The 21,548-nt window shown below is 45.6% G+C and overlaps 1 protein-coding gene and 1 long non-coding RNA gene across 2 annotated transcripts in view; one reads left to right on the forward strand and one right to left on the reverse strand.

The window, feature by feature from the left end:
• The window catches only part of LOC119151161, a 94,312-nt gene that overhangs the window by 48,011 nt on the left and 24,753 nt on the right, over positions 1–21,548 (forward strand). The window contains exon 3 of the long non-coding RNA XR_005105324.1: positions 691–827. This is a non-coding gene — a long non-coding RNA (uncharacterized LOC119151161). The remainder of the gene's footprint in view (positions 1–690; positions 828–21,548) is intronic.
• DIO3 (iodothyronine deiodinase 3) lies at positions 18,155–19,620 on the reverse strand. Its single transcript, XM_037394713.1, has one exon. The coding sequence runs from the start codon at positions 19,010–19,012 to the stop codon at positions 18,188–18,190; it is 825 nt and encodes a 274-aa protein (XP_037250610.1). The 5' UTR covers positions 19,013–19,620; the 3' UTR covers positions 18,155–18,187.

The following is a 21,548-nucleotide window of genomic DNA, read 5'->3' on the forward strand; positions in this document are numbered from 1 at the left end:
GCTTCATGCAAGAAGCTGATCTCTACAGAAGCTCAGATAACTGTGGTCTTAAGGAATCTTCTTTACTGAACGCCTGTTGTCCAGTGTTATGTGCTTACCTTCAGGTATATTTATTCGGAGTGTCACATGAGCATCTGCAGAGCAGATAACAGCAATTTGTGGAACTTCTGTCCTAAGCTGCAAATAATTCTTTTGTAATACAAGCTGCCTCATCCGTTATGCACAAGAAAAAGGAGAAAGCATTGAAACATACAATGAAAATGAAGTGATAACTTTACCATAGCTTACTAATGTTTCTTTTTTTCTTGTTAAAATGGAAAGCTTTTCAAATAGTAGAATAAAGATTTATATTTTTATTATCAGGGACAGTATTTAGAGCTACAGCTACTAAAGATAACCAGCTCCTCTGTTAAAAGACTTTTTTGGAAGTGACTGCAAGGAGCAGGCAGGAATTCTCTCCTTCCTATGTTCACTGTTTGCACCAGTGAATTCTGTGCTGCCTCCGACATGCCAGACACATGGCATTGCTAGTATGCAGATACGATGAATTACAGCTCAGACCTGATGTATCTGTTAGTTTTATGGTATAGTATATACTTCATTTATTAAAGTATAAACCCTAATAAAACTCTTACATAAAGAAAGCTCTCAAACGGTCATAAGCTTAATGTCCCTCCATCCTTTTTACAGGAAGAAAAATGACTAAAACTTGAAGTCAGACTCTGGCATACTTGAATACCATATGCCTGCGTTATTGAAAGACTGGAGCAGAGTATCTGGAGAAAGATGAGAGAGTGTGGGTGGCAATAGAAAAAACAACCACGACTGTAAGTTAGCAAGATAATATCCTTACTTTCTTCTGTGGGTCTCAAGAGTGATTAAAAAAACATTGGTGTTTTAAAAATATTGCTGAAGACTACAGTGTGACTCATAATGCTTCAGAGAATGGAATTCTTGGAAGTTTCACTGTAATGCCAGATTTTAGAATGGAGGGCAGCAGAGCTGCAGAGAAGTAACACGAGGCTATGTTGACAGAGAAAGAACATCTCTGAGGAAATGCAGGCGAGCGAGAAAGAAAGGAAAGAGAATGAGCCTGGGGAGAGATGACAAGACAATTATTTATACTGAGAACTGTTGCTTGCACTGATGGGAATGTTTCATTGCTTTTTGAGATTTTATTGGCCAGCATGCCTGCCTACAAAATGCTTGGTCATATGCACAGCAGGGGAAGATCTGTAAACAGGTCAACCAATCAGACAGTGAAGGCAGTTATATGTGACTCCAAAAGTTGCATCCTAGACCTGGCCTGAAACTTTCAAGTCAAACTTTTTTTGGGGTGGAGGAGTAAATTTCTGGTAAATTGAGCAATTTTATAAGGGAATATATTGGCTAAGAAGGTTTCTCAAGTCAGAAAAGTCTTTCTGGTCAAAAACTAAAAGGAGAATTAACTACCTGGAATTAAATAGTAGCCTCACATGGCATGGACGCAATATTTTGCTTGATACTGTAACCTACCTGTTTTATGTACTAAATAAGTACCTTTGCTAGAAGAGTGAGCAGTCTTTCTCTCACCATTCCCCACAAGTGCTGATCCATACCTGTTCCCCTAAAGTTCCAAGGAAGTGGTTTGTGTATTTCACAGGCTGTGACATTGGCAGGGATATGGAAATTTCAGGTTCAGATCCATGAGCATGGGTTGGGCTTGTACCAGAACCTTCTCCTTTAGGTGAGTGTCCTAACTATCTGGCAGCCGAGGTGTGACTGAATTTTCATGATTAGTTACAGGGGAAAAATATATTGTTTATACTGGAAGCCTAAATACAGAAATATAGGCTTTTTTTAATTATTACTTTTTAAGAGCATTCTTGTTATCTAGTGCCTCCTATAAACTATTTCTATAGTTTGTGCATATGATTAAATAAAACATTGGTTCAAAGCACTGAAAATACGTTGATGGCTTAAAGGTGGATAATACTGCTGTCTAGATTTGTATATCTTTTAAACATTTAATGAGTATTCATCTGAAAATTCACATCTGAGATATGTCATGACTTTATATTTGGCAATTCCTCTCTGAAAAAAAAAGTAAATCATATATCCAGCAGGGGACCAAATATGACACCATTCATACGGGTGATGGTCATATATCACAGTTACATAAATACCCTAAGTGAACAATTAGTTGATATGTTCTTGGCTGAAATTTGTTCATGTAATTTGATCGATGAAGTGTGTGGATAAAGAATAGATTAACAGGTCATAACCAGTTCATGAATGATTCGTGAACAGGAAGAAGGACTACAGAGCAGGGAATTTGAATGATGTATATTTCATTTCACTTGTATAACAGGAAAACATAGATTTTTGAGTTGGCCAAAAGGGAAAATGAAACTTTTCATTTTTTGTTTTATGTATTTTTTCTGGAAAATCAAATCTAGTTATATTTAGAAATGAAACAAATTAAAAAGGTGGTCTATTATGAAAATATGAATATAGATTTTTTTAGGTTTTGCTTTTAATGTTTTTATGTTTTAATGAATTCTTGTTGGAATAATTTTGCAGTTTTCAGGTGGATGGCACATGGATTTTAGCCAGGCTGAACTGACACTTGGGTGGATAAAACCTTTGACAAAAAATTTGTCCAGCTTTCCTGGGCTTATGATCTACCAATTCTGTTGTTTCCCAAAGCAGTGAATTGAGAAATGTTTATCCGTTACAGGATTAGTGCAACTAATTTGCTCTCATATTGCTTATCATCCTGTAGTTTTCATAATACGTGAATGCAGCCAGATTGTTATGATCCCAGAGTCAGCAGTAGAATCTACAATGCATGATGATAGCAGGTTCTCAAATAAAACAGGATCTTGGACAGAGTGAAAAAATGCACCAAAAAATTTGAGTAAACAACAACAAGACAATCTGCATCTTCTCGGTTTGTGTAGGAGATAAGTTGAAGCTTGGAAACATTTTCTGATATGCCCATTAATGGATGTACAACTCATCCAATCACTCAGGAGCTAATACGGCACTTTTCTGTTCTGTGCATAAAAAATGTCATGCCAAATGACTCTGAGTGGTATCCTTAATGATGAATTTACAACCATCAGTAAGGAGCCTTCTTCGATTGTCTGCATTAAAGCAGCAGATGATTATAATCCCATCCAGTGATGCTTTTCCTTGGCCTTATTAAAAAGAACAGCATACAAAGCAATCATACCCTTGGGTGTCTTTTGACTTGCTCATAAGTATGGCCTAAGTGTTGATTTCTTTTCCAAAAGAAGCCAAATTCCATTTTACAATGATGACAAATCCATCACCTAAAAACAAATGATAGGGGAATGACAATGAATGCCCTGATTGCTCACCTGAGACTAAAAATAATACCAGGTTTCACAGACAATGTTTAACTGGGTATATCTGTCAACTGTCAGTGCAGTGCATGGGAAATAGACAACGGACTCCCACTTTTCATCATCCCGCAGTTTGGGGCTTATCTCATGTATTTGTAATGCAGTGCTGCAGTCTCTCTTGGAGACCCTATATGCTTGATGGCTTATTCCCCATCCTCTGGCCCATGAACCACACAGTCATACTGCATTGAGCAAGAGAAGCTTGACGTATCTGGAAATTAATTGTGAGTCAATGGGCACATATAATACCTGGAAAGATAAAGTCTGATTTCCCTTTTTTTCAAGTCACTTTTCTAAGGATTACTTGTATTAACCAAGCAAAGGGTTCCAGAACGGGACCACAGTAACACAGAATATGTGGTAAAAGACAGATCTTTCTAGCTTCCAGCAGTTTCTGCAGGAAGTGCTAATGTGCATCTCCTCTGTTTAGCTTCCTAACCAACTGTAGGAAACATGGATGTATTTCTATAGTACATACCAATCTCATGGATTCATGGAATCATAGAATCATTTAGGTTGATATTTCAGTTTTATAGTAAATCACTACTGAGTTTCTCCACACCTCCCTTTTGTGTTCCTAAGAATGCAGCTGAAATCTTTAAAGTTCAGTCAGTAAAAAAATGAAAAGCAAGATCAATGGCATTTCTTCCTCAGTCTGCTTTTTTTTCCCCCTTCCATTCTGTTCCTCCCAGTAGGTAATTTCTGGAAATTATTTCAGCCGACTGAATCAAGTGAAGACATCTCATGGCAATAGAGGAGGTCTTGCAGGTTAGTTCTGGGGAATGATCGCATGTATTACAGATTCTTTTTTTGTTTTTTTCTTTCTACACCTTTGGTGCTCTGATCAGGTAGATGGACCTATTGACTTAGTTTGATGTTGTGGTGAATTATTTAGTATCAGAGATACATCAGTCAGCTAAACACTAACTAAAAAAACTATAGATATTTATGAGCATCAAAAAAACTAGAGCTCAGCGTAATAATTTCAGTGGTATGCATTCTAGAGAAGGCAATATACAGTTAAAAGAAAAAAGAAAAAAAAGAAAATGGAGAAAACAAGACAACTGAGTTCCATCTAATATTTTCCATTTCCTCAGAACTGTTCATTATTCACTGACATACAGGCAATGGTTGTGTTCCTCTTAAGAGTGAGAAGAAATAGAAATTAACTTGGTAATTTGCTTAAATTTTTGTATAATTGTCACTTTTTGAAATAAATAATTCATTCTATACTCCCTGCCTCTCCCTTTCCAATGTTCCAAAAACACTTTGGACTAATTCTGATCTGTTTGCAATTGTATGCATGTGTCTGTGTGTTAATAGCACAGTATGTTCTCTATGTCCATGTGCTGCAAATCCGGTTAACAGCAGCCTTGCGTCCTATTCTTTCCTGGTTGTACTTCATCACAAATGGTAAGTGATGAAATAACTAAAAATATTATTTATTTTTGCATTGAATTGTACAACTTCCAGAATTTCTTCATCCCAGTCCCATAGTTTTTATAAGGGTCACTTTCCTTATAACAACTTCAAAAGGTCATAACATATACCTTTAAACTGTATTTATGACTTAATAAAATATAATTTCTTGTGAACATATGTTTTAAAATTTATCCTTAGGTTATGTAATGGTTTTTATTTTTAGAAATTATTTCCATTATCAGGTCTTTGGTACTAACTTTACCTTTGGCATAATTATGTTTATGAAGTTACATGAGCTCTAAGAAAGCTCCGGAAGATGTTTCAGCCCAAATTTTTTCAAGTTTATGATACTTGAAGTGAAGTTCTGTGCTGTGAGACCTTGTTTAAATTCCACAATGTGGCACATAATTTGAGGATTTGCACCTGATAACCAAGAGTGATTAAATAAGTATACTGAATTTTGGCTGCTGCAAGGACTGTACATCACGACTGACTCTTCAGGCAAGAAAAGCAAGACCCATCGAGGAAATAGAAATACAACCCTAAAAATCTCACCCAGGGTGCCTTGGAATGAATGTGAGAGTCTGGTTAAATGCAGACCGCTCAAACACTTGTTGATTTATAAGCCTAAGGAGGTGAGAGGGAGAAGACGGACAGAAGAGATAGAAAGCTTTGCCATGGTCCTTGCCCTCATTGCTAGGAGTTTCAGTAAAATTTAAACCTGTTTCTAATTTATTACAGTGCCCATTACTTTATAATGGGTAATGAAATCCCCTTCTGCCAGTGTTGTCTCAAAAGTGAGAATACAAGATACTGCTTTTAATACAAAGCAGCGCCAGTTTGGGTGCCAGGTGAACTAGCACACCTTGGTAGTTTCCACAATCAATTTTATACATGATTGCATGAAGATTAATTTGTTAACTTCCAACCCTCTAAGACTGATTGGATGGTCATCTACATAACGGTTAGACAATCTTACTGGTTAACTCGCATCATGCTCATTGGGGAAGGGTCTCTGTGGGCTGAGGTTTCTGGTGTAAGGGGTGTGATTTTTAGTATTATAATGAAGTAGTTAATGCTTAAGGACACATCTTTGGCTGTCTGTCCAACAAGTATCAGATCTGTCTTGATTGCAAGACTCTTGTGTTGCCAGCTTTCCAGGATGTAATGTTCTTCAAAGTCGCCTTGTCCTAAGCAGCACTTACTTCAGCTAATCATCCCTGATAGTTCTTTGTGTGGACAACCCGAGCTGAAGTAAGGTGTGCATTCTGTTTCTTCAAGGATATGTGCAGACTGTTAAACAAAACCATATGTCCCTACAGTATTTGCTAGTTAGCTTATACATTCTGGTTACAAAATTTGATAACAAATCACCCCCTTTGAGACTTACTTAAATATTAATACTAGATTAGTCTACTTTTCCTCACATTTTACTAGCTAATAATGAGCATCCTTTACACTGCACTGCATTAGAACATTAATGCAAACAAATGCTATTAATCCCAAACGGCATAGACTAATACTTTTTGTTATCCATAATTTCAAATCAAGAAACCAGGAAGTTAACCACAGCCAAATTTCCTGAAATCTGTATGTGGTGTCATCCTTCTGTATTTCATGTAAAATTTTTGTTTGGTTCTAGACTTCTTTTAAATCAGTGGCAACACAACTGCTTTGATCTATGTACACCCAACAGCTAGAGTTACAAACTGTATACAACCCTCCTTGTGAGGCTGACGTCATATCCAATGCCATTCCATTATGTAGCATAATTTTAGCCAAATCAGAAATTTCTTCTTGCATAGCTTGTATAGCATTGTAAGTTTCATTCCCAACAGTTTTTACTATGGCTGAGATATTCACTATTGTTTTTTCTAGTTCACTAACCCCTAACCAGGGAATAAACCACCTTACAAGTGAACGGAATGCCGTAGGTCTCTCAGTTAAGAGGTTTGTTCATTTTTGTCTCGGCATATATGAGTGAATCCATCCATTAGATTGCAGTTGATTTATTATAGTAATGGTAGGAATTAAAATCTCCCGGAATGCAGGGAACAGCCCTATTTGAAGGTAAGATCTTTCTATCTTGATTTCCACATACTCAATACCATCCTTTCCCATAGTGGGCTTTCCATCCGATATGCCTCCTGTCGCAAACTGCATCTCCTACTTTTACTATAATAGTGCAATATGGATAATTTCCAATTTTGACTGCATATTTACAGATTAGATCACGTCCAAAAGGATTGGGTCTGGAATTAATACATCTTTGAATGCATCTCCCATATTTTGTTAGATTTAGGTTACTAATTTCTACATCCCAAATTTGTCTTTCATCTGTCTTTGGGAAGATAGATGCACTATTATTTGGGAATACAGGAGTCCAACTTGCATTTCCAGGCAATAGTACTGCTAGCAGAGACAATCTTTGTTGTGAATGTTCAGGGAATTGTGTATAAATCCAAAATTTGATCTATTAGCAATTTGAGCTGTTCTCTGGATTAGTTTTAGATGTGGTTTGTGATTCTAAGTTCCTGATTTGAACATATTATGCCATGTATTAGGAAAAGACCAATTATTATACCACCCATTTTTACACAAAAAATCTTATTTTAAAAGTGTTTGCTATTATCAAAATTAAATAAAACATCACCGCTCCTGGGATAAAAATGATCTCTATGTATGATTCAAATTCAGACCATGTGTAATTCATGAAACCTTTCTCAGTTTTAATTTAAAAGAGTTATTTTCTTCAACAGGCAAATTAATGTCTGTACTTCTTTTCACTTGAGTGTAATGTAGCCATGAATCAATCCCTGAAACCTTAACTGCAGTGTTCATTACCCATAATACCATGTAAGGTCCTTTTCAGTTCTCCTTCAAGGGTTCTTTCCTCCATGTCCAGATGTACACTTGGTCTCCAGGCTGAAATGGATGAACTGGAGCATCTAAGGGGATAGGTGCTCTCTGGTGAACATAGGGAAGAAAGTGTTCTAGACAAAGACAGAAGATATTCCTGAATCATTTGTTTTCCACTAATATGAATCTGTTCACTTTTTCCTGTAAGGTTTATAGCATAATATCTTCCATATAGTATCTCAAAGGGGCTTACCCCTTCCTGAGTGTTATGCAAATATGCATTAGAGCTATGGGGAGTAGGTCTACCCATTTTTCTTGGGTTTCTTGACCTAATTTATCAAGTTGTCTTTCTAATGTCTGATTCATTCTTTCTACTTTTCCACTAGACTGTGATCTCCATGGAGTATGGAGTTCCCATTTTATTTTAAGAAATACAGGGACCCAATGAAGTGTTTCAGTTACAAAATGAGGGCCTCTATTTGACAATATTCCCTCTGAAACTCCAAATCTAGGAGTTACTTCTTTCAAAAGTATTCTCACTACCTCCTTAGATTTGTTGGTGTGACCCAGGAAAGCTTCAGGCCAACCTGAAAAGGTATCTACCATTACCAAAAGATACCTATACCCATAAGCCTTGGGTAATTCAGAAAAATCTATTAGCCAGTGTTCCCTGGGAATAGAACCCCTTTTTACCTCTCCAGGTGGAGGTATTTTCTCAATTTTTGGATTATTTTTAAGACAAATTGAACATTGTTTGACAAGTCCTACAGCAAATTGTTGCATCCATGGTCCTATGGCATATCTTTTGATGTTCAGAACCAATGCATCTGCTCCCATATGAATGTCTTCATGAGTTCATTGTAATAATTCTCTCATAATCAGAGTATTTACTATACATTGTCTACTAGGTGTAATCCACCAACCATCATTATTCTATTTGCACTGCAGTAGTTTGGCCAACTTATCTTGCTTTGCTGAATACTGGGGTGCAGGCATTGTTAATTCAGAAGCAGGAATTAGTGCCCAGATCACCTTAAATGATACTTGTTTGGTTGCTTCATCTGCCCTTTGGTTTCCTTGAGCAATATTTCTCTGACCAGATTGATGATCTTGACAATGCATTACTGCCACCTCCTTTGGTTCATTAATCGCTGTTAATAATTTCAGAATTTCCTTACCATATTTAATTGGAGTTTCCTGTGATGATAAAAGTCCTCTTTCTTTCCAGATAGGTCCATGAGCGTGGAGTACACCAAATATGTACTTAGAGTTGGTATACATATTGACCCATTTGTTCTTAAGAAAACATTTCAAATGCAAAACTGTAAAATAAACATCCTTTTCAGAGGCATTAGGCAACAACATATATGAATTAGGAACCACTGGGTGTACATCCAAACAATTTGGCTGATTGCTTGTGAATCTTGAACCAATTTGTGTTCCTGTAAATGAAGCTTCTTCACTGGAGGATAGGGGTATTATATTTGGAACTACATTTGCATAACAGTCCTTATCATAAGAAATTATTTATCAATGGTTCAAGGCCCATTCCTGTTTCCAGTTTTATGGTATTTTTTTTTCTTACTGGTTTCACATGAGGCTTCAGCTCTACCTTAACTGGAGTTACATTCTTAGCTCTTCCAGGTTGTTGGGTGGCCCATACCTTGGGAACCACTGCATCCAGAATTTCTTCAGGTATGTCTTCATTCATCTTGCCATCAGCATCCTGTAGTAAACATAACTGTGCTTTCCAAGCATTGTCTTGTGGAATGTGAATTTAAATCTTATTTTTGACAAAGGTTATTTGAGCTCCCAGTTTACTTAATAAGTCTCAACCTAGGATTGACATGGGACATTCTGGCATACATGAAATTTCATGTGTTAAAATTCTATTTCTGATTTTACACTTCATAGGAAGTAAGAAAGGTTTTACCTCTTGCTTTCCCATGGCCCCAGTCACTGATATATGATATTTACTTACTGGTCCTTTGCAGCTTGTTACTAAGGAATATGTTGCTCCTGTATCTACCAAAAAGTTTATAGTCTCATTCCCCAGGTGAATTGGAACCAGTGGAACTGCTGGGGAGATATCTATTCTATCCCCTGATCCTCTTTACTCTGAGTCATAAGTTCCCATCGTCAACAAATCAACCTCAGGCACCTGCCTCTGAGGTGTTTGACCGTCCTCTGCCCTAATTTTGGACATTCATTTCTCCAGTGTCCTCTTTTCCTGCAATAAACACGTTTTGAACCTTTCTGTCTTTCTGTTTCTCCTGTTGTATTTCCGCTTTTTCCCCGCTTCCTCTCTATCGTTGTAAGCTTCATAGGCAATTTCTGTTAACTAAGAAATGGACATTCCTCCTGCTCCATACACTTTCTGTAGTTTTTTTTCTGGATATGTGGGGCTGACTGTCTGATAAATAGCATATTAAACGTAGTTTTATTTTCTTCTACTTCTGGGTCTAAATTAGTATGTTTTTGTGCAGTTTCACATAATCTTTCATAAAATGCAGAAGGATTTTCATTTGCCTCTTGTTTTACATTGTATAACTTAGAGACATTTCTTTGCTTTGGAACTCCACATTGTATCCCATACAAAATAAGTTGTTGATATTGTTTTATTGTAGAGGAATGAAGGCAGTGGGTTGATTAGCATTGATAATATGCAGCTGTGGCTTTGCCTCGAAGGCAGTGGGTTGATTGACGTGGATGATGTGCAGCTGTAGCTCGTTCCTGCTAAGCAGTAAAATAGCCCTGAGGATTGTGGGAGAGGTGGTCTGACTTCTGGAGAAAGGTGAAACAGCATGGACAGTAGAATCTGGCTGATGATAAGAGCTTTGTTGCAGCCTGATAATTTGTTTGTGCTGCAACAATTGGTACCCCGTGTGAGGTGAACTGAGTTGGGCTCTTCCTACAACAACTGGTGCCCAACGTAGCTGAGGCAAGCAGGAGAACCTGCGACCCCTAACAGACACCGAGAGAGGTGATCTGGTGATGACTAATTGATATGGGTGTATTGCAATATTTGTTGTCCATCTTAACTTGAATTGCAACTTTTGGTGCCTGACATAGATGGAGACTAATTTATATGAGTGCAGAAGAAGAAAATTCTATGTTAATGATGCTTATAGATATATTTGAAAAAAGAAGCATCAAGTATAACAAGAAGGCAATAAGAAGTTTGCTAGGGTGGTGCAAAGTAAATGATGTGCTAGTTACGCCAAAAAATTGTCTCCAGCATTCAGACATGGCAAAACACTGGAGAATTTCTTTTTGAGGCTGCCTTGAGGGGGGATAAAATTGCAATATCACTAACAACATGGAGATTAGTCTTAGACTTACTAGAACAATCAAAAGTGGACAGGGAGACAAATACTATATTTGCAATGCTTATGGATATGTTTGAAAAAAGAGGTGTAAAATATGATAAAATGGCAATAAGAATTCTGCTAGTGTGGTGTAAAAAGTATGATTTTCCAGTCACAGTGAAAAAGGTTTTCAGCATTCAGACATGGCAAAGTGTTGGAAGGATAGTTCTTGAGGCTGCCTTGAGGGGGGACAAAATTGCTATAGCCTTGTTAAAATCATGGAGGTTGATCATAGATTTGCTAGAACAATCAGAAGTGGACAGAGAGACAAACCCTATATTAACAATGCTAATTAACCCACTGCCTTCATTCCTCTACATCTTATCATTGCTCTTCCAAGAGGTAAATTTGGATCCCAATCTGCTTCTGCTTTTGGCATAAACCTAGCAGGATTATCCCAAGAATTTTGTCTTTTGTTCTCCTCTTTAGTTTTTCCAAAAACCAATCTCTTTTCCTCTGGCGTAAAGAAGGTATTTAAGTGTCTGAATGTCTCCCCATGTAGGGTTATGATTGATTGTTATAGTTTGTCCCAGCCTATATGTTTTATCTGGATTATCTATATGATCCCACTGACTCCTTCCAATTAAGGAAATCTGAGGTAGTGAATGGAACACGTACAAAGACGGGAATTCCTTCAGGACCCACTGCCTGCCAAAGTGGAGCCTGAATGATGGCCTGCTGCAAACTTGTTCTTCCTGAAGTAGGACTGAAAGTATCTGACTCTTGAGTTCTTTCCACTCCTCCCTTTAACTCATTACTATTACTCTTCGTATATTTTGCTGTGCCACTAAAGCTTGCAAATCTTCGTCATTCCCCCCTCCTTAATATGACCCTGCCCGATTTCACGTGCTGGACAACATTTTTCCTGCTGTTTTTTCTACAAGCTTTCTGCCAGTATCAAAATGTCTCCCTTGCCCAACAATTTACATTTATTCCTAATACCATGATCATCCTTTAGAAAAACAAATCTACATATGGAACTTCATTGCATTTGTCCTGTCATCCACAGAACAACATTAGCTACAATATAGTATTATAATTCAAAGTTCCATTTTCTGACTAGTTTTCAACATCATCCGATTTGTACATTGGCCACCATTGATTACAATATATTTCAATTTATCTTCTGTCAAAGGATCCCCACCAAACTTATTCCAGTGTTTTAGGTTGCATCCCAAAGGAGAGTAAGGGTGAATCTTGATAGAGGAATGTGTAACCCATATTTCCTAGGAAAATTTGTCGTAACAAAGGTATCATATATTAAGCTCAAGCTTTCTCACGATGTGATTTTTTTTTTTAACTCATCGACTTACACCAAGATATTTCTCACAAAATTACCCAAACTAACAAAGACACAATCACAATAAATTAACAAAAATACAATTAATGTGGTGTTCAACGGTTCCTCTGTCAAAAGAAAACACCCCCCCCCCTTAGCTTATACAAGATCTTCGTTCTTTTTTGCACTGTTACATTGCTTGCTTACAACTGAGCAGGGGAGAGGAATGGATGGAATCCCTGAAGAATCAGTTCAGTACATGCTGGAGTCCACTCGGTCGTCTCCTCCTCTGGCTGAATCAAGTCAACCTGGGCAGCGTGCTTTCAGCACAGTCCCATCTGGGTCACCAAAGCTGTCATCTCAGAAGTGAATTTGTTACACTGTGTGCAAAATCAAAGAACAAGTCTAAGAGCATGAGATACTGCTTTTAATACAAAGCAGCGCCAGTTTGGGTGCCAGGTGAACTAGCACACCTTGGTAGTTTCCACAATCAATTTTATACATGATTGCATGAAGATTAATTTGTTAACTTCCAACCCTCTAAGACTGATTGGATGGTCATCTACATAACGGTTAGACAATCTTACTGGTTAACTCGCATCATGCTCATTGGGGAAGGGTCTCTGTGGGCTGAGGTTTCTGGTGTAAGGGGTGTGATTTTTAGTATTATAATGAAGTAGTTAATGCTTAAGGACACATCTTTGGCTGTCTGTCCAACAAGTATCAGATCTGTCTTGATTGCAAGACTCTTGTGTTGCCAGCTTTCCAGGATGTAATGTTCTTCAAAGTCGCCTTGTCCTAAGCAGCACTTACTTCAGCTAATCATCCCTGATAGTTCTTTGTGTGGACAACCCGAGCTGAAGTAAGGTGTGCATTCTGTTTCTTCAAGGATATGTGCAGACTGTTAAACAAAACCATATGTCCCTACAGTATTTGCTAGTTAGCTTACGTATTCTGGTTACAAAATTTGATAACACCAGGGGCTGTGTACCAATTAATCTTTAAATGTCTCTGGTAAGAATTGCAGATCTTAGATGTTGTCTTCATCAGACGTTCAGGGATAGCCTCTGTGTTGGGATAATTCTGGGCACTTGGGAAGCGATGTGTAAGAGGCTGAACTACCTTACCCCATCTGGCCATGTCCTAAAGGTCCTTTCATGACGGAGGACATTTATTACTTGAAAGGAAATGGAAGCAAATGTTTCCATGAGCAAAGTCAGGAAGGAGCTATTAACTTGAGAAAGAGAGGGGAAACATCAGATTTTCAGAGTTTGATGGGCACAGGAACTCCATGGACCAGACTGAGGGATCCGTACTTTTGTGAGCATAAGCATTATGCCCTGAGAAGAATTCTTACACAAAACTTATCAGCTGAAGGATTTTAACCTTGTCCTGTAATGTATTTTCACACAGGAAATACTGAATACTACTTACTGTTCTAGTTAAAATGTTCTTGGCTGTTGATTGTTAGTGCTTTTACCACTGTAAACCACTTAAAATCTCTGAAGAAGCAGGTGGAAGGCCAAGAAGATGAGAAATACTTGGAGTAGTCAATTAAGCGGAGGTCATAAATGAACCCCTTTTCAAGAGGCATCATCAAGAATTTGTCTGAAAAGAGACATTTCCAAAGAAGGAAGCAGGTGTCAAATTCCTTTTGGCAGCTGGATGCTTAAAGGCATTTAAAGTGAAAAGCTACCTGATCTACCAAGACACTGAGGGTATGTGCCTTAACAAGCAGAAGGGAACACCTATCGATGTTGGGGTTTACAACTTGCACACTGTAAGGAGGGTGCAGAATGGTGAGGAAAAGTGCTTGATGTGACCATGTTCTGCAGGATTTAGGGCACTGGCACTGTCAGTGAGGAGGAACTTGAAAATTATTTTTTGAGCTCTGTATTCAAACAGCTGTCTGTCTTCTGCAGTATGCAGTAGAAAAAGAGGTTTTGAGCCATTAGAAAAGCAAAGGAAGTGCAATAGCCCAGATTTTGATCATAATTACACCCAGGTGGTTCTGAAGTGACTACACCCGTGTCATTGAAGTTACACCAGTGCAAAACTTGTGTGAGAACTGAATCAAGCCCTTTGTTTTCTTGCATTTGTGTACCAAAAGAGCACTCTAACAGCTCTTAGTAAATAATAAATTAATAATGATGTGATAATCTCCCTTATGACTGGAAGAAGTACAGAAAAATTAGTGTCAGAGTAAGAATTGGCTTGTAGGATTCTTTGAATGTGTAATTTCTAGATCTGTATTGGATATGAGGCTTTTCTGGACTGACTTTAATTTTTATTTCAAACAGCAGGACCATCAAATTCAGTCAAGTTAGTATGTGGTGAACAGTACAAAACCTACAACATATACCTTATAGATCAGATCAGTAAGACCTCTGCTCTGTTCATCATAAAACATCTTTAAATCCCCAGAGAAAGTAGTAGTGAAAACTAATGAAAGCAGGTGCTTTTGCTGTCTTCCTGCTGTAAAGCAAATAATATTGTAGTAGTCGGTTTTGTTTGGGTTTCCCTGTTTGTGCCTCAGAATACACCAGATTGCAAGGTTACATCACATTTTTAATGACTGGAACCACGTCCTGAGATCCCCCTCCGACCACACCACAACTTCCTTCTTTCTTTTCCCCTCCCGGCCAGAGGACTGTATGTAATTATGCCGAGGACATAATTCAATTAAATATTGACAGAACATGTAATCACCACTCAGATCTCCCTCTGATAAATCTCTTTGCTGCTCTCTGACTTCTGTTTGTGGAAAGGCAGTAGAAATGCGTTTGGAAGATAAATTTCTCAATATTCTGTATCAGCCGGAGAGGCTCCTGCCTGATGCCCTGGGCTGTTCAGGTGTAAACCGTGCGGTTCTCGTCGGTGCTAAACAAAGCTCGGTGGGATGGAGGCTTGTGCTTCATGTGAAGCGGAGGATGCAAGAGGAGCAGATAACTTTTGATTTGTGCAAAGGAAAAGTGTGATCTCTTTCAGGGATTCCGGGCATTCAACAGCAAATTTTTCTTCTGCTGCTGATTAAAGAGAAAGTGATAAGTAAGAGCCCCACGTTCCGTTTCAAGGAGGAATGTAGTTTTAGAAAGCGGACTTAATGGAGAGGAAAAAAATTTTAAAATCCTGACCTTAGATAGCCTTTGACGAAAATCAAAGTGGCAGAAAGTAAAGACGAGGCTGTTTCTGCAACTATTAAAACCCAAGTGAGGACAGTGATCATTTCTGTCCATATGACCGGAAAATGTCCCGGGGGGTGGGGACGGGCCCGGGGGTTGCCCGTAACTTGGGATTACAACTAAAGCATGCCAAAAGCGGATCGGAAAAATAGATAAGGAGGTGAGAGAGGAAAGAAGGGCTTTATTGTAAAGTAAGGAAAACTAAGCTGTGGGGAGGAAAAAAAAATGGTAATCGTGGTGACAGAGGCTGCCCCTGTAGCCGACTGGGAGCGGACCCGCTGCGCGGGTGTGCGAGGGCTCCTCCGCCGTTGGTCCTCAGGGCAGGACGCGGTGGGGCCTGAGGGGCCCTGCGGGGACAGGGTCAGGGCTGCGGGGGGCGGCGGGCTGTCCCCGCAGCGGCACCTTCCCCGGCCCGGCGTGGGCGCCCGCCCCGCCGCCTGTCCCCTCCCGGGCTGTGCCGGCAACAGCGTCCGAAGGGAGCGGGGCGCCGCCGTCCTTAGCGAGGGGCAGCCCGGTTTGCGGATGCTTGGGAGCGGGGAAGCGCGCTCCTTCGTCCCGCTGGGGTCGGGGGAGGGAGCCGAGGCTGATGCGCCAGGCGACAGGGACAGGCACGGGTGGTGGCTGGAGGCGGCTCGGGCAGGGACACCTCCACCGTGCCCGGGAGGCGCTGCCCGCCGGGCGGAGCGGGGTGATGTCCGGCCGCAGCCCGCCCCGCTAAGGGCAGCCGCGGGGCTCCCCCTCCGCTCCGGGGCTTCGTCGGGGGAAGCGACGCTCAGCCCGCCGCCCCAGCATCATCGGCGGGGCGTTTTGACGTGCTGAGCGTTTTGGGGACCAGCAGAGCAGGCTGAGCGGCCCAGCGGGCATCTGAGCTGGGTCTTTTTGACACCTCAGCCAAAGTGATCCGATTTCCAGGGGCGCTGCGCTCCCGCCGCGGGCAAGGACTGCGGGGGGCGGAGGGGACCGAAGGCTGGGGTAGGAGCCGCTGGTTCAGCTGTGAGGGACCACCCGGTGCCGCTCGCCTGGCGGGAGCGGTTACACGGGCCGATCTACACCGTGAATGTTGAGGGGGAGGGACGTTGTGGGGGCAGAGGAACATTGTCATGGACGAGAGAGGGGCTGAACGCCCTTACAAACAGCTTTCCGCCGGTGTAGCTTAGCACTGCGAGCGCGACTCTGTCCTCCAGCTGCGGAGAGCGGCGTCCCCCGCCCGCCTTACCTTCGGGCGGTAACACCCTCCCCAAAACACAGCCCGGGGCTGGACAGCCCGGGCGCCCTGTCCCGCTGCTGTCAAGGCCAAGGAGGCGTTCAGAGGCACAGCGGGAGGTGCTTAAAGACCCGCTGTTTCTGGGCGGCTTTGCACAGCTCCTGCGGGGTTTAGGGGATGCTCTGCGCGCTCGGCTTCACCTGCCGGGCTCCGGGGGAGCCAGCGCCGGCACCCCGCACCCTTTGAACCGCGGCTGCCGGCCCCGGGCAGGGAGAACGCGGCTCGCACCGCCGGGCTGGGCGCTGCCCTCCCGCCCGAGCCCCGCACCGCCGTGGCACCGCGGGGCCGGCCCGGCCTCGCCGCAGGTGCGGGTCGCGCTGCCCCTGGCCGGGCTCCGGCTTCGGCTCCGGCACCGCCCGCGACGGGGCGTCCCCGGGGGGGACGGCTCTCCCGGCTTTCCCCCGCCTGCTCTTTTGGCCGGGATTTGCTTTGACTGCACGGCGCCGGCCAGCCCTGCACCTTCGCCCTCCCACGGCTCAGCCCTGGGGGCGGCTGGCCGCGGTCAGAGAGGGAGCGCACAGCCCTCCCGGCGGTGGCTAGGACCACCGAGGTGCTGCCTCCCCCGGGAGCCCCGGAGGTTTGCATTTCCCCCTGGGGGTGCCCAGTGCCCCCCCTCCTCCCTTCTCCCTCTCCTGCCGCAGCCGAGCGAGAGCCCGTCGCCGGGCGCGGCAGCTGCTCGCCGCCCCCGAGGCCCCAGCAGCGCATCCTCTGCCGCTTCCCCTTCCCCTCCTCGGCTGCCGGGAGGGTATGGCGAGGCAGGCAAAAGGGAACTGCTGTCTGAAAGTAGAGGGAGGCAGTCAAGGTTAGACGTGTATTTACTCAACCTTTATTATTTAAAAAAATTCATTTAAAAAAAAAAAAGGTGAACAAACGTCTTACAAAACCCCCCCCACATAAATAGGACATTCCGTACAGCTCTGGCTATTGGCAGTTCTAGTACTTGACAACATCAGACGCGATTTCCTGGCATTAGAGAAACCCATTTCAAAATCGGTCATCACAAAGAAATACTAGAAATCCCACTTAGCACTTGCTAGGCAGCACGGAGCACTTGTACACAACTTTTCAGACACACACCCGCGCACACACGCAGCTGGGAACAGATCCCGTAGGAAGAGAGCCTCCTTAAAAAATAGTAAACGCTTCTCCAAAAAAAAAAAAAAGTTATTTACAAAACGCACATGGAAATACAGTATTGACAGAGCGTGGCTGGCAAATCAACATGATTTGAATAGAGAAAGGACTATGGCACATCTTGCTCGAAAGCTCGCACAGCAGCCTCCTTCGAGTGTCCCCGGGGAAAGACAGCTCCTGCCATCCGCCTCGCAGCGCCTTCTCCCTCCCCACCTCCCCTCCCGCCCTCCCCTCGCCTCTCCACCCCTGCACTTCTTGCCAGGTCCTTTTTACACTTGGATGACCACCGTGCTGGGGCTCTGGAGCCGGGTTTTGTACTGGTCTAGCCAGCTCCTCAGCTCCGAGATCTTGTAGCCCTCTGGTCCTCTGCCTCCCTGGTACATCACCTTCTCCTCCTGGATGATGTAGAGCCTCTCGAAGTAGGCACCGTAGGCGGCGCTGGAAGCATTGTCCATGGTGTCCACGGCCAGGGGGCAATCGGGCGCCCCTTCCCGCATCAGCTGAGCTGCCCGCAGCCTGTCCTGGAGGCACTGGTGCTTGGGGATGTTGTAGGCTGCGTCCGAGCTGACCCAGCCGTCGGAGGGGTGTGCTTCTTCGATGTACACCAGCAGGAAGTCAGCAATGTCCACGAAGTGCGCGGCCAGGCGCTGGAAGGACCTCAGGCGGGCCATGAACGGGGGTCAGGTGCAGCTGCCGAAGTTGAGGATGAGGGGTCTCTTGCCGCGGGCGAAGTCCAGGATGCGGAGCTTCTTCTGCCCGTCCAGCTGGATCACCTCGGGGTTGGGGGCTAAGGAGCCCACGTGCGCCGACTTGAAGAAGTCCAGCTTCTGCCCGTGCCACACGGCTTTCAGCGATTCCAGCGTGAACATGCGGTTGGAGTCGGACACGCAGACCGGGGGGTCGTCGGGGGGCGGCCCCTCGCTGGCGCTGGCCGCCTCCTCCGCCGTGGGCATCGTCAGCATCTTCTTCCTAATGCACAGAAAATCCAGGAGCCAGAGCATCACGGCGGTGAGCAGGAAGCGGGGGAAGAGGAGGATGCAGGCGGCCGCCTGGGTGAGCAGCTGCAAGGTGTGAACGCCAAGGGAGTGGAGCATCGCAGCGGCTTGTGCTGCAGGGCGCTGGCTGCCGGGGGTCCCCCACGCACCCTGCTTGCCGGGGTCTGTGCAGCACAGCTGAGATCCCGCTTCTCTTTAAGCCCATTTTATAGTCAGGGATTTAAATGAAAAGTGACTCCACCTCCGGCCAGAACCCGCCCCTCTGGAACTTGAGCCTGGGGATTACCTACCCCTCCACTCTAATGACCTAAAAATACACAGACAAAAGGGGAGAGAGCCCCGGCGGGAGCTGCGAGGGACGTGCAACCAAGCAGGGAGCCGCCGCTATCAGGCGCAGGCAGAGAGTCCGAGACAGGGCACCGCCGGGGTCCCCGGCCGCAGATAGCGGCAGGCGCTCACAAACAGCCCCGCCAAGGACAATGCAACAGGCGCGGCCCGGCCTGGCCCGGCCCCGCACGGGCTGTGCGAGCGCGGGGCCGCGGCGGGAGCGGGGGCCGGGGCCGTCCCAGCGGCGGTGCCTGCAGGTGACAGGGACGGGCCGCTCGTGCCGCGTCCCTCCCCGCGCCTCCGTCCCCTCCCCGCCCCGCCAGCTCCGGCGCCCCTGGGCACGGCCTCCGCCCCGCCACACGCCTCGGCGCCGCGGGGGCGCCCGGGGCTCGAACCCGCGGACGTGCCGCGCCCGCATCCTCCCCGCCGCGGCGGCGGGGCGGCAGGCGGCTCGCTGACCGGCCTGCGGGCGCCCTTCGCCTCGCCGCGGGCGGACCCGGGCCCCGGCGGGCCCCGGCGGGCCCCGGCCCCGGGGGGGTGCCAGGTGGGCGCGGGCCGGCGGGCGCTGCCCCGCGGCGGAGGAGGGGCGCGGGGCGGCGCTCCGGCCGCTAGGGGTAGCTGTTGCCCGAGAAGCCGCGGCGGCGGCGGGGAGCCGCGGGGCCCTGCCGCCCCCCCCGGCCCAGCGGGGTCCGCGCCCCGCCGCCTTTGCCCGGCCCCCGAGCCGGAAGAGGCGGCACCCCGCCGGCGGGCGGCCCCGGGCCGCGGGGGTCGCCGGCCTCCCCGAGGGAGCGAGGGTCACCGCGGGGAGCCCCGGGGCCGCGGCGGGGGGCCGCGCCGGGGCGTGAAGGCGGGGCCGGGCCGTGCGGCGGAGGCGGCCTGCGGGCGCGCTCGACGCCGTCCGGGCCGGGCCGGGCCCTGCGCCCCAGGGGAGGGTCACCACGTCCCGCGCCGGGGCCGCTCGGCCCGGCCGGTGGCCAGTTCCGCAGGGAGGTGCCCCGCGGCGCGCGCGGCGGGCCCTCCGTCACGGCAGCGCCAGCGCGGGGGGCGGCAGGAGCGGCCGTGTGCCGGTGCCGGGGGTATACCTGCGCCCCCCTCCCGGGGGTTGGCCCGGCAGGGCCCGCAGGCAGGTGGCCGAGCTGTCCCATCGGGGACACGTGCTGGGACCTGGCAGGGCGCCGTTTGTGTCGGTAGCACCGTGCTGGCAGCACAGGGCACAGCTCAGGCCAGCCGTCTTTGGCCTTCCCCCGGGCAGGAGGCGTTTATGGCCTCGACGTTCCCTCTCGCTGACCTGGATGGGGACCTGGCCCTGGGCTACGGAGCTTAAATCAGATTCGGCCTGTGGACGCAGCCCTGGGCACAACACGCCAGCTACGCTCCTAGCCTTGCCACCCCACCGATGCGGGGCCGCACCTTGCTTCCTCACCAGCTGCCTCAGGAAGGGATAGTGTCCAAAATCCTGAGCGCTGCCCTCTGCTATGCAAATGCAACTTGTGCATCCCTGAGCCGCTGCTACAGCTGCCACTCGCCCAGGTACCTGCCACGCTGGCGCTGGGGACGTGCGACCCATGCGTTCGATGTGCATATGGCCCCTGAGTGCCCCGTTCCTGCCCCTGGCCAACACCAGGGCTCTGGCTGCAGATTCCCAGGGACCCTGCGGACCTGCGACTCTCCCTGGGTGCTGCCCACACTTCTCCAAATGTGACTCTGTGCATCTCCGTCCTTCCCGTCTAACATCTGCAAAATGGAAAAATTAATGCTGAGCCTCCTCATGGGAGTCTAGGCGGCTTCATTTTTATGTAACTTACTACGAGAACTCTGAATAAAAGGCAACATTAAAATATCCTATTTTTTTTTTCCTTTATCTGGTTCCGAATAGGCTGCTTTAGAGCAATCTAATCAGGCACCTGGTTTGCAGCCCCCACCCTGTGCATCATCTTTAGTTGGTATCAACAGCAAGTGAAGGGATTTAAGCATTTTAGCATCTGAATGGAAATATATGCTCCAGTCCTCATAAAGCCACATTCATACACTAGCCTGATTAATAACTTTTTTGGCATTCCATGGTGCTCAGTCCAGGGAAAATTACTGAGTAGATATTTACTATATTGTCAAACTTATTTTGAACTCTTCATGTGGGCCTCTCACCACCTCTCTGTGCAGTTATGCAATCTTGAAAACCACAAATTAAAGCCTCTAAACAGACGCAATAACAAATTGTGGTAGCTCTGAAGAAACCCCCAGGAAAAAAAATTGATCTCTCAAAGCGACCTCTTCAAACTATGCTGACAGACAAAAGCCTGAGTAAACA

The sequence above is a fragment of the Falco rusticolus genome, chromosome 7, assembly GCF_015220075.1.
Source record: "Falco rusticolus isolate bFalRus1 chromosome 7, bFalRus1.pri, whole genome shotgun sequence".
Classification (NCBI taxonomy): domain Eukaryota; kingdom Metazoa; phylum Chordata; class Aves; order Falconiformes; family Falconidae; genus Falco; species Falco rusticolus.